General features: G+C 28.2%; 1 protein-coding gene across 9 annotated transcripts in view; it reads left to right on the plus strand.

The window, feature by feature from the left end:
* LOC127064992 (TLD domain-containing protein 2) overlaps positions 1-15,219 on the plus strand; it is a 103,428-nt gene that overhangs the window by 84,152 nt on the left and 4,057 nt on the right. Inside the window, exon 1 of one of the 9 annotated variants that reach the window (XM_050996761.1) lies at positions 1,585-2,532. The exons of the other annotated variants lie outside the window; for them this stretch is intronic. Within the exon in view, the coding sequence (XP_050852718.1) occupies positions 2,467-2,532 (66 nt within the window). The 5' untranslated portion in view covers positions 1,585-2,466. Of the gene's footprint in view, positions 1-1,584; positions 2,533-15,219 lie in introns of those variants that run through there. 9 annotated transcript variants of the gene reach the window in all.

A 15,219-nucleotide genomic window follows, 5' to 3' on the forward strand; every position in this document is an offset into this window, starting at 1 on the left:
CTTATATGTATATTCTCGATATAGATATTCTCCATACATTCACACATTTAAATAAATATATATATATATATATATATATATATATATATATATATACACACATATGTAACATAGATACTTCTGACATAGTAATTAGTATAAAATATGAACGACTGCATATTGGCACGTATTCCAACAGGCGATATACGCCGATATCAATGGTCGTGGATAAGATGTAACATCAGGGGTTCTCATTCCCATTAACACTATTTTTCACACGGAGACTTTCGATTTATTTAAAAAAGATCATAAGATCGTACGTTAATTATTATTTCGGGTTATCTTTAGTCGATGAAGAAAAAAAGATAGTAAAAGAAGAAGAGAAAGTAACAAAAATATTTAAAAAGCAAAGTTCATGATATTTATGGATATTTTTACCCTCGATTAAACAATGACCTTCAAGAGATTATCCTTATCACCTAACAATTCCTTTTTTTTTTCTTCATTTTTCTTTTCTTTTTTTCTTTTTTTTTTTTTTTTTAAAGACGGAGGAACTTCCATCATAGAGTCGTTTCTGTTTCGTTCCAGTTAATTTTGCAACATGCATCGTAAAATATGACGTAAAATATGACATAAAATATATTTAAAAAAGAAAGAAAAAAATGGAAGGAAGAAAATTATTCTCCAAGAGATTATGGATTCCATTAACATTTTATTTTAAAAAGTTAAAAATGTCACGGATAATAAAGCCATCGTCTTTTATTTTATAGACATATAGTAGTATTTTAATACGATGATAAGGACATGTGGTTTATTTAAACGAATTATGATAATAATTTGATCATATTTACTATTAAATGATTTTGTAATGCATTTATAAAATCATTATATATATATAAAATCAAGTATAATTTTATATATATATATATATATTTAAACGTGTATATATATATATATAATTGTCTTTACAATGATAACAGAGATAAAATAAATCGATCGATCGATTGAATTTGTCGATCTTTCAAGATCGATCTTAACCTAGATATATATCCTGTATGACTTAACCTCCAAGAGGAAGAAGAAGAACAAGAAGAAGAAGAAAAAAGTCAAATGAGAGAAAGAAAGACGAGACATATTTCCATGAAACGAACGGTACGAACGGTAACGCGTTTGTCAGGTCGCGTGTGAGATAGAAAGAGTGAAAAGTGTGGAGAAAAGGGTAGCGGGAGTTGAATGGGAGGGAAGGAAGAGGGACCGACGAATAAAGCGTGGGTGGATGTGTGTTAGCTGATCTTACTCCCCACTGTTTTCCCTTCTCCCATCAGACGAAAAAAAATGAAGAGGCAATGGAACTGCCTGCCGATCAGCACGTGCTGCGCAATCGAAGATGCGCATCGACATGTAAACTCACCGTCTATATATTGTATACTTACTTATATATATATAAGTATATATGTACATATATATACGTGTGTATGGAAATGGTTACACACATCGATGCTTTTCCCCTTCCACTTCCTCCCTTCTTTTTAAACTCCTCTCTCTCTTTCTCTCTCTCTTTCTCTCTCTCTCTCTCTCTGTCTCTCTCTCTCTCTCTCTCTTTTCTCTCTCACTCACGCTTTGTTCTATTCCAACGCACAGACTCACCCCGAAGTTTCAGGCTCAAAGCTTCAGTACTCGCTTCGACTTCGCGCGAGTTACGTGCATAGGTAAAGAGTATAAAGGAATCTCGTTATAAACTGTCTTGTTTGTTCTTTTTTTTCTTCTGCTTATTTTTTGTTTATTTGTTCATTTGTTTGTTTAAATTATCGCGACATCTTCCTTATCGTACGTCGTTGGGAATATTTTATTGCAAGAGAATAAGGAAAGGAAAAGTTTGAGAAAATAAGTGTGACTTCATTGAGAGGGAGAGAAAGGGAGAGAGAGAGAAATAGATTAGGCAAAGGGGATTAAAAAGACGAAGAAAGATACATCAACGTAATAATAATTTACGTGCGAGATGAAATCGCATTGTTATCATTAACATATATACGATCAAACGTTGTCTTTAAATTACGTAAAAAATCGTAGTGAAGAAAGGATAATAATCGTCGTTTTATTTTTGTCTCTTTTTCTTTTTTATTCAATGAGAGATATTTTAAATACGTAAAGAGTTGTTGTTTTTAGAAAGATTCATTCCCTACTGAATGAAACCTGAAATGAACGAAGCCCGATGCACAGCAGAAGCTTCGTCGTCGTCTGACAGACTATAAAAGAGTAACGATGTGAGAAGGAAATATATCGTAACATTCTCTTTTATTTGGTGCTATTCCAAGTGTACATTTGACGTCAAAGTTTTATTCTATCTTAATCTCTAACGCTCTCTCTCTCTCCGGGGAAAAACAAAAAGTTAAAGACTGTTGTGCGCTTATGACACAAGGATTCAAGAAGTTAAAGCAACGACAACTGTCTTCTTTCTATTTCTATTAAAAGTCTCTATACATCAAGATGCCAAAGCCAAAAATTCCCAATCCTATAGCCAAGATCTCGAAGTTCCTCAAGCAGAAGACGAAGGTAAAACAAGGGAAATGATAAATCTTTTTTTTTTTTTTATGATAATTAGTTTTTTGGTTGCACACACGCCGTTTTTTTCTTTATATATATATATATATATATATATATATATATATATATATATATATACTATTTTCTTATTCAAATGATAAAGATTCTTCCAATATAAGATGTAGATAAGAAACGAAGGGAAAATGTTTTAAAGGATATTCGTCGAAATCGTTTTACATATATTTCTTTCGTAAATTATTCTTTTTTTCTTTCTTTTTTCTTCTTTACAAATATTTATATACTTCCGTCGTCTTCTTTCTCGATTAAAATCACAAAAAGTTCCTCAAATAGAAATGCGAAAGTACAGTAAAAAAAAAGATATTTTTAGACTATCGTAATTATTTTCTTTTGCAATTTTTTTTGTAATTATTTATTTATTTATAAGCGTTTCGATATTTTTATAGTTTTTTGATCTATCCTTTTTTTGTATTTTTTTTTTGCCTTTTTCTCGTTCGTTCGAACGAGAACGATGGTCATGACCCGGTTGTACAATTTGTCACGTGATTCGTCGTGAAATCGTGGACACCTTGTTTCATATTAATTAAACATTACACTTTCGTTTGAATTTATTTATTGAATTTATTCAGAATAAATAATCTCTTTTAAGTATAATTTATAATTATACATGAATGATCTGCGATAATACTTTCTCTCTTTCTCTCTCTGTTTGTCTCTTTCTTTCTCTTTCTCGTTTGAAAAAATTCAAATCCATGATCATTATTTTATGAAAGAATATGTTCGATCTTATCGCATTTACAATTCTTATCTCTCCAAGAAAATCGAATCCATTCTAAATATCTCCAAGAAATATGCTTAAAAGCGATTACTTGTGTATTTACATTGATCATACGATATACTTAATTTATATTTATTTTATTTTGTTTCTATATCAAATCGATCTTTATAATTTTATCTTATTTATCTGTATTACTTCATATTTATTTGTATTCTAAAAATAACGATCGATATGCTCTTATGGATTAATAAAATAATATATAAGTGTTTTGGATGAGTTAAATGAATAAATTGCTAATTCTTAGAATTTCATAGAAATTTATAAAATCTTATCTATCTATAAGCCGATAATCATGAAAATATTAAATTAAGCGAGCGTTATTAAAAAGTAAATCGATATAATAGAACTTACGTAATAAATAGAATTTTATATATTTATTTATATATTTGATAATTGATAGGACATACGGTACATACATATATATACATACATACATACATACATATATATATTATACAGTGTTAATATAATAGAAAAGAATAAAATTGGTTTTTTCTTTTTTCTTTTTTTTTCTTCTTAATCATTTATATATCTTCCATTCAGAATATTTTCATAATTACTAGCATATATGTATATATGTATATATATGTGAGTATATGTATATACATACATACATACATATATATATACGTCTAAATAATCTGTACACTAATTAGCAGAAATTCGTCTCGTTAACGAGATCAATTTTGAAAATTGTTCAGCCATCGTAATAAAATCTATTCTGACGTTCGACCGTGCACTCTCATTTAATACCATCTCGTGGCTATTCGCCGTGGAAAACGCGTTGATATACATATCTACGATAGCTATTAACAACCGGTCTTGGTCGTGCCTATATTCACCTTTCACCGAACTCGCCGACTCGAAGGAAAATAAACCAAACGAAAAATCACGATTTCTCGTCTTTATATAATATATATATATATATATGTATGTATTTATTTGTGTATGTATGTATATGTCTATAAAATTATCCAATTATATATGTAGGACACTTAGATTTTAATGTCCATATTGTTCTTAATTATATATCATAAAAAAAACATCACGCTAATTCTTATAAAATGAGGACGATCAAAGGAAATCTTTTAATGGATCAATAAGCATGGATTTATTCTTTTTTTTTTCTTTTCTTTTCTTTCCTTTTTCTTCTTTCGATCGAATTCTTTTCGATATTTTTTATGCGTGATATACTAATTATGTCTATAAAAAGTTTTAATTGTTTTTTTTTTTTGTTATTATTGCTTAAAAAGAAACTATTTGTGACGTGTTTAATTTGCAATGGATGTAAGTTTTTTTCTCCCTTTCTTTTTTTCTTTTTTGCTTGAATTTATTGTTATTGTATATGATATATAAGATATGAAAGAATATTAAATTTTTCATTATATTTTAAGAATGATACGAATCTGTTAACGAAGAGATTCCTGTGAAATTATTCTTTTGCAATCATTAATTTTTTTTTCCTTTACTTTTTTTCTTCTTTCTTGTCACGGCTGCATTCAAATGAAATTAATTTAGACACTCGTTAAAAATATACCTGAATGAAGAAATAAAAAAGAAATAATAAGTTCAAGCGCATGTACTATTGAGTTTAAGAAATTAAAAGTAATTATACCAACACTATAAAGTAAATATTAAATCCAAGAATAATGGACGACAAAATTACATAATCCTAAATCGTAGTTATGAAATTTTATGAAAAATAAATTAGATCGTTACTCCTACATTACATTGCAAATTAAACATTAATACATTATGATATTGTGATTACATTAATTTTAAAAGTTAAATTCATCTACTTGATTTATTTAAATTTCGCCATAAATAGGATATTTTTTCCCCATGAATATTCAAGAACAAGGAATGGACAATTTTGTTGTCTTCTTTCTCTCTGTTTTTCTTTCTTTCTTTCTTTTTTTTTTTCTTCAAAGATGGACAAATTTAGTACGCTTCCGTCGACACTTCCGCAAGGTCTACATTAAAACTCACGATTCGCTTTCTCGGAGCTACCGTATGAAAATAACTTTAACACGTCATGGCAAAGAGAGAGAAAGAGAAACAGAAAGACAGAGAGAGAGAAAGAGAGGGTGAGAAAGAGAGAAGGGTGGAACGTTCGCGAATGCGGGGATAGTAACTTGCCAAACAACAAACAGGGTTACCCGAGTGTGATTATTATAATTTATAGCAATCGAGAATTGCAATTATATTACAACATAAAAATATGATATACAAACTATAAGACAAATAGATTTTTTAATCTTTATTTATTTATTTATTTATTTATTTTTTGCAATTCCCGTTCAAATGTCCGAGATCATTATAAGAGATATATGCGACACACACTTATAAGTATAATAATATATAAATTGGATATGTATTATTTTGCATATAATTATTGTTTGCACAACGATGCGTACATATCATGCATGCATGCGTATTATAATCGAGTCATTACGATCTCTCGAGACATTTATATATTTCACTATGATATATTAACAATGTGAGACTGTTTATCTTATGATGCTTTCTTTAGCGTGGTTGTTTTTTTACGGCGCCATGTATTGCTCATTGTCGAATGAGCGACTTGACAAGAAAGGATCATTTGTTTTTCTTATAAGTGTGTGTATGTGTTCGTGTATGTGCGTATTAGATATTTATTATAAGAAATGACTGAAAAGTCAGCAACTTTCGAGATCCCGAATGTAATGCCTGTTGAATATTGAAGTAGTTGTTACTTCTTTTTTATGTTTAATATTTATATTTTTTTTCTTCAGAATACTAAAGCAGTATTCATTTTCTTCTTGTACTGTTTTTTTTTTTTTTTGTATTATTTTGCACTCTCGTGTGCATTGATATATTCGAAATACATACACGTCCGTCGCGACGCACGTTTGACGGACAGTTAAAAAAATGCTGTACGTTAATGTTCGTCCGTACCGGTGATAAATCTTGAAACATTTTTCAATAGTCTGATCGGTTCGTAGAAATGAATGATACAAGAAATAAAATTATTAAATCTGCTGCTCTTTAATGTGAAATATATTGTTCATGTTAACTTTTGGAGAATCAAAATTCTCGATTATTTTCTCTTTTTCTTTCTTTCTTTTTCTCTCGTTTCTTCGTAGGATCAATTCATAATCTAAATCGGTATTCCTCTAATCGAAAATGAAACTTTTCCGGTTATAATTTCCGGTTACGGTTCTATCTTTTAATTAGTTGTTTCTACGTTTTGGTATATTTCAATTATTTGCTTTTGCAAATACTATATACATAGATATATACAATATATTTACACGTAAACATGTATACATACGTTATTATATTAAAATTATATTTTCATATAGTAAATCCGATATATTAGAAACATTCGTCAACGCACGTCGATGCACGTGTTCAATTCTCAATATGTAATGACAATATTTCTTGTACAATCTGATCGAATTATTCAATCCATGATTGGAGATTATCGAATAAATATGGAATTATCATATCGAATTTGAATCCATTGAATCAAACTCAGTCGTCCATTGTGTGTTACGTGTGCAATAATCCTACTTTGATAGTTACTTGCATTCTACTGGTTGTACCGTAAGCACGGACAAACAGTAAACACATACGTTTTTAGAGTCCGCCGTTCAATGAAACGAGTTAAGAGAAGTAAATAAAACGGTTCGTGTGGTAAGTGCATGATAAATGCATATAATATTACAAAATATTGACCGATTAACGATAATAATCAATTCTTAAATTCTGAAAGGAATATATATATATATACAGGTCATTGTTAATAACTTGCTTTGACTTCACGAATGAAAAATATTATAACATCTGAAGATTTGTAAATATGTTTGTGAATTCATTCACATATCTTATTGCATGCATTTGTGTTTATGCTTCCTGACTCGTTTAATTGAACGTACTTATAACACGTGAGGTTCTTATACTATATATAGTATAAGAACATCGTATACAATATACATATATAAAACGAACGTTGTGTTAACGTCGTCGTTAACGTCCGTTAGAACGACGTCGTCGTTTCAACTTATTACCTGTTCAGGTAAGGTGGGAGAAAACAACCTCCCACTATTCGACATTATCGTACCTGGCGAACCACGAAACTATTGTTTCTTTTTATTTATGGATAATTGGTTGGAGTGGTAGCTGGTGAACTTAAGTAATAAGTGATCGGATTGATTGATGATAAGGACCGCATGGCTTGCGGCAAAGAAATTACCTCCACTCTACTCACATTATACCTTTACGCTATATTCGCTTCCAGAACGAGTTACCTGGGTTACAGCGTATCAACAGTAGCCCAAGTGTAACCCAGGTTACCGAGTTCCTGTACATAATTAAGAATTTAAACGGGTTGTAATCTCTCCTTGTTGTGCCTGTTTTCGAGGAATTTTTCGTACTATAAAATGGACGAATCATTTTTGATATCGAAACGTTTCTCTTCTCGAAATAAATTCGATTGGTCAATGTACTCGTTTATATGTTTATTTCTCTTTTGCTTATTTCTTCGTTCCGATATACAAGTTATTTAGTTTTATTTATATATATTATTTATTATGTATATATATATATATATATATATATATATATATATATATATATAATTTCTTTTATGACATTACATATGAAGTATCTACATTCGCATGAATGTGCGTTTGTATGTATCTATCTCAATACGTCTTATTTAAAAATGAATTAGTATGATGATAATTTTTCTATTGCTTCGTTTTCTCTTATTTTTCCTAGAATAATTACACACGTTTATTTTCCATCGACATTTAGGTCTTACGAAAGGACGAAGAACAATTTTAAATAACAAAAAAAAAAAAATAGAAATAGAAGACAAAAAAGAAAAATAAAGAAAAAAAATAAATCTGACGTTAAAGAAACATTTTGAAGATAAGCATTAATAAACAATCCGTGTTCTTTTACAAGAAACAAGGGGAAAAAAGCAATACGTTCATCAATAACGTTTTATTACGTTAATTTACGTTAATAAAACAAAAAAAAAAAAGAAGAAAAAAGATACGAGGAACATATTTTTTCTCTACTTTTGAACGTATCTCTTAATCCTTGACATTTATTCTATTTCGTTACGAACATTCTCGCATAATCAAATATATTTAACATTTGCTGGTAACCTGATTATCAGACGTTTCTCGTTACACAGAAATCATTCATACATCATTTAGAGTTTATCAAGTTTATTTATCAACATAAACCGTTCTATTAACGTTCTCATCCTTGCACCAGAAATAATGCGAATCATAATATATCGTTTTCATTCATTTTAATATTGTTCGAATTATTGAACTTTTGACACCGTCAATATCGGTTCAGATAACATTTTCTTTCTTTTTTCTTCTTTTTTCTTATACATTTTCTACTTATTTTCTTTTTTTTTTCTTTTCATTAAAGCCTGTTTAATAACTTTGACGCTATTCTCAATGATACAGCGAATTAATTATTAATAATAATTACATAGTTTATATTTCAAAATTTATATATATATATCCTTTTGTTTCTTTTTTTATGTTTAAAAATGGAAAATGATTGACTTCGCAATAACATAGATAATAATTGTATAATGTCTATTTTAAAACTTGTTTACATTTATATAAATCTTTCCTTTTTAGTATTTTTCCTATTTCTTTTTTATTTGTTTGAAGATGAAAAGTTATGTTGACTTCGCAATATAATATCTATCTCTTATAATATCTATTTCACGTGAAAAGATTGCTATGAGATTTTCGCGAGTTTCATCGAATATTTTTACTATTGCCTACATTTCTATGAAGATCGTTTTCCTTTTATTTTTATTTATTTATTTATTTTTATTCCTTTTTTATCATTATTATTTCTTTTCCTCGACGATTGTCAATAACGAATACCTTCGCATTTAATCTTTCATTTCCTGATCTCCTTGAAAGTTTATGTTCGTTACTTCGTCGTCTTTTAATACCTTTTACGAACTTGTCCCTTTTTTTTCTCTTTTCTTTTTTTTTCTTCTTTTTCTTTCTACAGAAAAATCAAGTTTATATATATATATCACAATTTTGAAGAATATTTACAAGGAAATATATTTAGACGATCATCTTTACATATAGTAATAAGTTTTTATTTTTAACTTTGTCAGTTTGTCCGTAATTCATTAAAAATGGTGGAACGTATTCCTAATAGATACATATATGGCGCTCTTATATTCATTTCTATTTACGTACGTACATATACATACATAGACGTGCGTTTGAAATTACGTAATTATACATAGCACTTAATTGATAGGAGGAAATTAATCTCGTCCCCTTTCTGGCACATATATATCGCTTTCTATAGCGACTATCGAGGTGTTGAATGTGATCAGAAGGAAATTTCGACTAGACGGTAGAGCAGAGTACCTAATTCGCAATCGAAAGTAATTTGTTGTCTACCTGTTATGGTAGCGATAATTAACTAATATGACATAACTCTGACGCAGACTTGGAATTTTGTCCCCTTCTGTTCTAACACGACTTAACACGGTTTCTTTCCATTCAATTACTTCAATTTCTCTTCAGATATTATTATCATTATATATTATATTTTATTTTATCTTATTATATATAAACATATATATATATATTTTTCTTTTTACACATATTTTAAGTAAAACTGTGTAACACGTTCAAAGTATTCGACTATGCTTGATTCCAATATAACGATAGAGAAAATGAAAGCAATTGATAAATATTTATCGATCGTTTTTATCGAACAAACAAGCAAAGATTCTTTTTGATCCTTTTCTTTGTTATTATTATTATTATTATTATTCTTTTTAATGCTCAAGAGTTTTTATTCGCGTACGTAAAAACGCTTCTCTTATTTACCTAGAGTTCATTAATTCGTGGTTAATTGCATCTTTGAGCGTCGAAAGAAAGAAAGAAAGAAAGAAAGAAAGAAAGAAAGAAAGAAAGAAGAAAAGGAAGGAAGGAAAGAAAGATCGAAGGACGATCTTGATTGGAGAATAATGCACTCAAGGTCGTCAAGGATCCCCGTTGCTACTCTATGGAATTTATACGTACTTGACATTAAATCGAAAGAGAGGGAGAGAGAAAGAGAGAGAGAGTGAGAGAGTAAATTTCTGTTTTTTCTTACAAACTCCTTGCAACGCGACGGCCATTTAAAGAAATCCGCTGGTAAGTTTGCCTCCAAACTCAGTATCGAACGTTTCGATCGTTCGGAACAGTCGAATCGAGAATCGAATCGTTGTTACGCACAATTTCGGTTGAGTTTTATAAGGTGTAATAAGATATAATTTTGAAAGAGAATATCTTTTTTGAAAATTTTGAAAAGTCCTACATAGTGTTAAAAATATTTCGAAGAGACGATATTTCATCAAAACGTTTGTCGATCTAACGCCTAACGCTATGTTCGCCGATCCTTGTCCAATTCTTAATTACGTGTTTCAACATTCCTCCAGAATGCTTTCGGTAAGAATTTATTTCTTTTTCTTTTTTTTTCTTTTATCTTTTATCTTTTATCTTTTTTCTCTTTCTTTAATCGATTTTTGATCTTTGACAATTTGTTATTAATTGAAATATTAAAAAAGAGTTTTGTTTTGTTGTTGTTAAAAGAGATTGTCATATACAAAGTACAATAATATATTATAATAATAATATATTATATAAAAGTACAATTACAAAAAATACAATATAAAAATTGATTTATATAAAATTTAGTTGTATAAGAAATATCATATAATATATTATCAACGTTCTGACAAAACTCAAATGTTACGTTAAAATGAATGCTCTCATAAAAATCTATATTAAAAACGAATTGTTATAAAGTTGACGAAACTAAATATCTCTGATATTAATATCCTTCGATAATAATTCATTAACAAATAAACAAAATGATTATAATTTTATGATACATTATACCGAAGGTCTAGCTTTTATTAAAAATTATATACGTACATATAACGCATACGCACATTTATGTATACGTGTACATATGTATGAACTCGGTTTTCGATCATGGACGTTGACAAGTATCGTGTATCTAACTAGCGGTTTAAATTTCACGTTCGCGAAGGAAGCACATGGGTTTCTGCTTGCATGGTGCATAACAAACGAGGATGAATGTTATTATGCCATCGACATTGTCCTAAGTATAAGTACATGATGATGCACGAGACAAGATGTGTTCGTATCATGTCTTTAGATTGCGTATGTGTCTCTCTATCCGTCTGTCTCTCTCTCTCTCTCTCTCTCTCTCTCTCTCTCTCTCTCTTCCATCATTGTACGACATGTTAATTAACGTTAAATAGATAAAGTGACGGATATAAATTTGAAATGTACTGCATCAAGAGACAAACTCACGGGTAACTTATATGACAAATTACGATGTATTAATTTGTGTGTGCGTGCGCGCGCGAGCACATCGATGTTAATCGTTAAATCCTTCGATACTTAAAACATACGCTTTTGTTTTCGAAATCTTCGGTTTTCTTATACTCAACGAACGATATAATTGTATATATATGTATATGTAGATTAATTAATATTGATAATAAATGTGATTACAAGAAGAGTAGGATAAGATGCTAGTCATATTTTTCGTATGCAAGATAATTAGATTTTTTGGATTAAGAAGCAAATACTCCAAGATGAATGATCGACTCTTTCTTTTTTTTGTTTAATTTATTTTTATATATTCTTTATTTATTACCTATTTGTTCATTTATTCTCTTATCTTTTTTTATTTTTAATTCCGCGATTATATGGATAATATAAATTTCTTGATTGTCGATAATAAACAATTGTTTTTAATTAGAACATTTTCTGCATATATATGTATATACAGCATATTATATATTTAAAATTATATAGTAATTAAAATTATATAATATTATATATATGTGTGTATATGTAAAAAAAAATTACCATTAATAGATTATTTTTTTTATATACATACGTACATATATGTAAAATATGATTTCTCTCTAATATTGTTATTAATTTAATATGTATATATATATATATATTTAATTAAATGACAATAAATATATACGAGATGAATAATAAACGAGACGTGAACTTTGACTTGGAATATTGATGTCTTATCAAATGACGATAACATTCGTAATGTACAGTCGTACAATCGATCGTTATTTAATAAAGGGATCTCTGAGTATCTCTCAGTACTTTTTGTCGACGTGTACGAACAAAGCGAATTTAATAAGATGAAAGATAACCATGATAATTCTTCTTCGATGCCTCGAGTGTCTAGAGTATCAAAAAATTCGCATACTTTTTTATCACCTTGACCTCGTGCGACTTTTTTCTATCTATCTCTCTCCTCTCTCCCTCTCTCTCTCTCTCTATTTTATCATCGTATTCATGGAAAAGAAAAGAAAAGATAAAGAAAAAGCAAAAGCGAATGAGTATCTATATTTTTTTCATGATTAGAATAAAATTCTTTGAATTGTTTTTTTTATTTACAAAAGAAACATGGAATGTAATGAATAAGTAAAATGATAAAAGAAGGAATCATTAATAATTTTTTTAATTGATTACAAAATTTCCTCAAAACATTACACATATTATTGTAGAATAATCTTTTTCTTATTTTTCTATTCGAGGTGATTCTTTTTTTCTATTTTTTAATTGTCTCTTATTCATTACATTCCAAATGAATTAAATATAAATGTAACATCAGTTTCTTTTTTACATTTAAAATAACATTATATAACGTAACAATTACAATCGTATTTTACTAAAACTATAAAAATTAATAAAAATTAATAAACAAAAAAAAAAGAACATACTGAAAATCTTCGGTTATAAAGTAACAATTAATATCGTTACAATAAAATGGAATAAAATATAAAAATATATAAATACATGTATGTATGTTAATATGTTACCTCAAACATAAGCTTGCATTACAGAGGTTTCAAATAAAAACTTTAATCGCGATTTAAATAATTTTCATTTTAAACATTCGCTCGTCCTAAAGAAACAAAGAACGTCTTATTTTCTCAAATTTATTTATTCCTCTTTTTTAATAATATTATTATTACTATTATTTTTTTCTCTATCTTAGAACTATTAATTTGAAACGTTTAATATTAAAATGTTGTTGTACATCTTGTTATCCTTGTTGTATCCATTTTTTTTTTTAAACATATGTATTTTATATCGATCGAATCTAACGTAGTTACTTATTAGTAGTAATGTAGATACATATATATATATATATATAAATACGATGTAATGGAATATGTGCGTGTAATGTTATACGAAAGGATCGTACGTAAGATAACTGGAATGTGTCGTCATACTATTTGCAACGAACGATCCAATCCTCCATGACCATTTTGTCGTTGACACTGATCTCTCTTTCTTTTTCTTTCTCTTTCTCTTTCTCTCTTTCTTGTTCTTCACACGACGATCTCTGGTTATCCTTGCAAAGATGAAAATCAAACACGATCAGAATATCATTCATTCTTATTGATATTAAACTATAAGAATTTGCAGTATTAAACGAATATTTCTTTTCTTTTCCTTTTTTGTTTTTTCTTTCTTTCTTTTCTTTTTTTTTTAATTTTTATAATATTACAATTACATCACTTCAATATATTTTATATTATTTCTTTTCTTCTTCTTTTTTTATACGATAATCTTTCGTTATCTTTGTAAAATTATCTTTGAAATTTTTACTTTCGTTATCTTCGAAACTGCAATATTGAACGATAATTTTTTGTCCCTTTTTATTTCTTCTCTGCAACTTTAATATTACATCACTCTAATAACACACTTTTATTCTTGTAAAGAATATATTTAAAAAGACGATGTTTGAATGATGAGTGTTAAAAGAAAAAAAAAGTTAGAAAAAGAAAAAGAAAAAAAAATCGAATCGATCATTTATTTTCTCAAAGAAGAGAAAAAGGAAACAAAATTGTTCGAAGCGAAAGATTTACTGATCGCATTTAAGTATTTTCTTTAATAAGGAAAAAAAAAGAAAAAGAAAAAAAGAAAAAAAGAATTGATCTTTGATATAACATTGAACAAGGTCGACGTTGATACCGTAATGACCTATTGCAGTAAATCCTTGATAATTCAAATGCAAAATAATATAGGCAATAACAATTTGCGGGATAACGATGATGACAAATAAATCCGTTTAAGTAACGCGGTATGATATAAAATTGCGGTATGGCGATCTATCTAATTAAATATAGATGAGACACCATAAAAGAAAAGTCTCGATTATGATGTAAATTTTCATAATATATTAAAATGACATGTTAAGCCTCTTACGACATCATTTCATTTCTTTTTTCTTTTTTTCTTCTTCTTTTCTTTTGTTCTAATCGTAACGCAATATGTATTAAGATGGTCTTATTATCGGTTTGTTATATGAACTTGAATTGCCAGCTGTATGTACATATTATATTATATGCAATTTAATGCGCCTTGCGATTCGAAACGATGAATCAACTGTAAAAGACGGTCCAGAACAAAATGACAATAAATATTGCTCGCTAATGCTGATTCTTCTCTATCTTCTTATTTTCTTGTTTTCATTCTCGTTTTCTTCTTTATTATTTCTTTTAATACGTCAGATAAATCGATTTATTTGTGTTCGATTAATCGAGAAGGATGATTATATAAATGATTTTACAAAGAAAATTTTTACTGAATCTACAAATTCTTAATTAGATCGATCTAATTTCGTGAATATGTTTATTAGACAAATAATTCTGAGGGGTGATAAAAGATTTATTTCTTTTTCTTTTTCTTTTTCTTTTTTTTTTTCTTTTTCATTCTCTCTCC

This window comes from Vespula vulgaris, chromosome 7 (genome assembly GCF_905475345.1).
Source record: "Vespula vulgaris chromosome 7, iyVesVulg1.1, whole genome shotgun sequence".
Taxonomy (NCBI): Eukaryota; Metazoa; Arthropoda; class Insecta; order Hymenoptera; family Vespidae; genus Vespula; species Vespula vulgaris.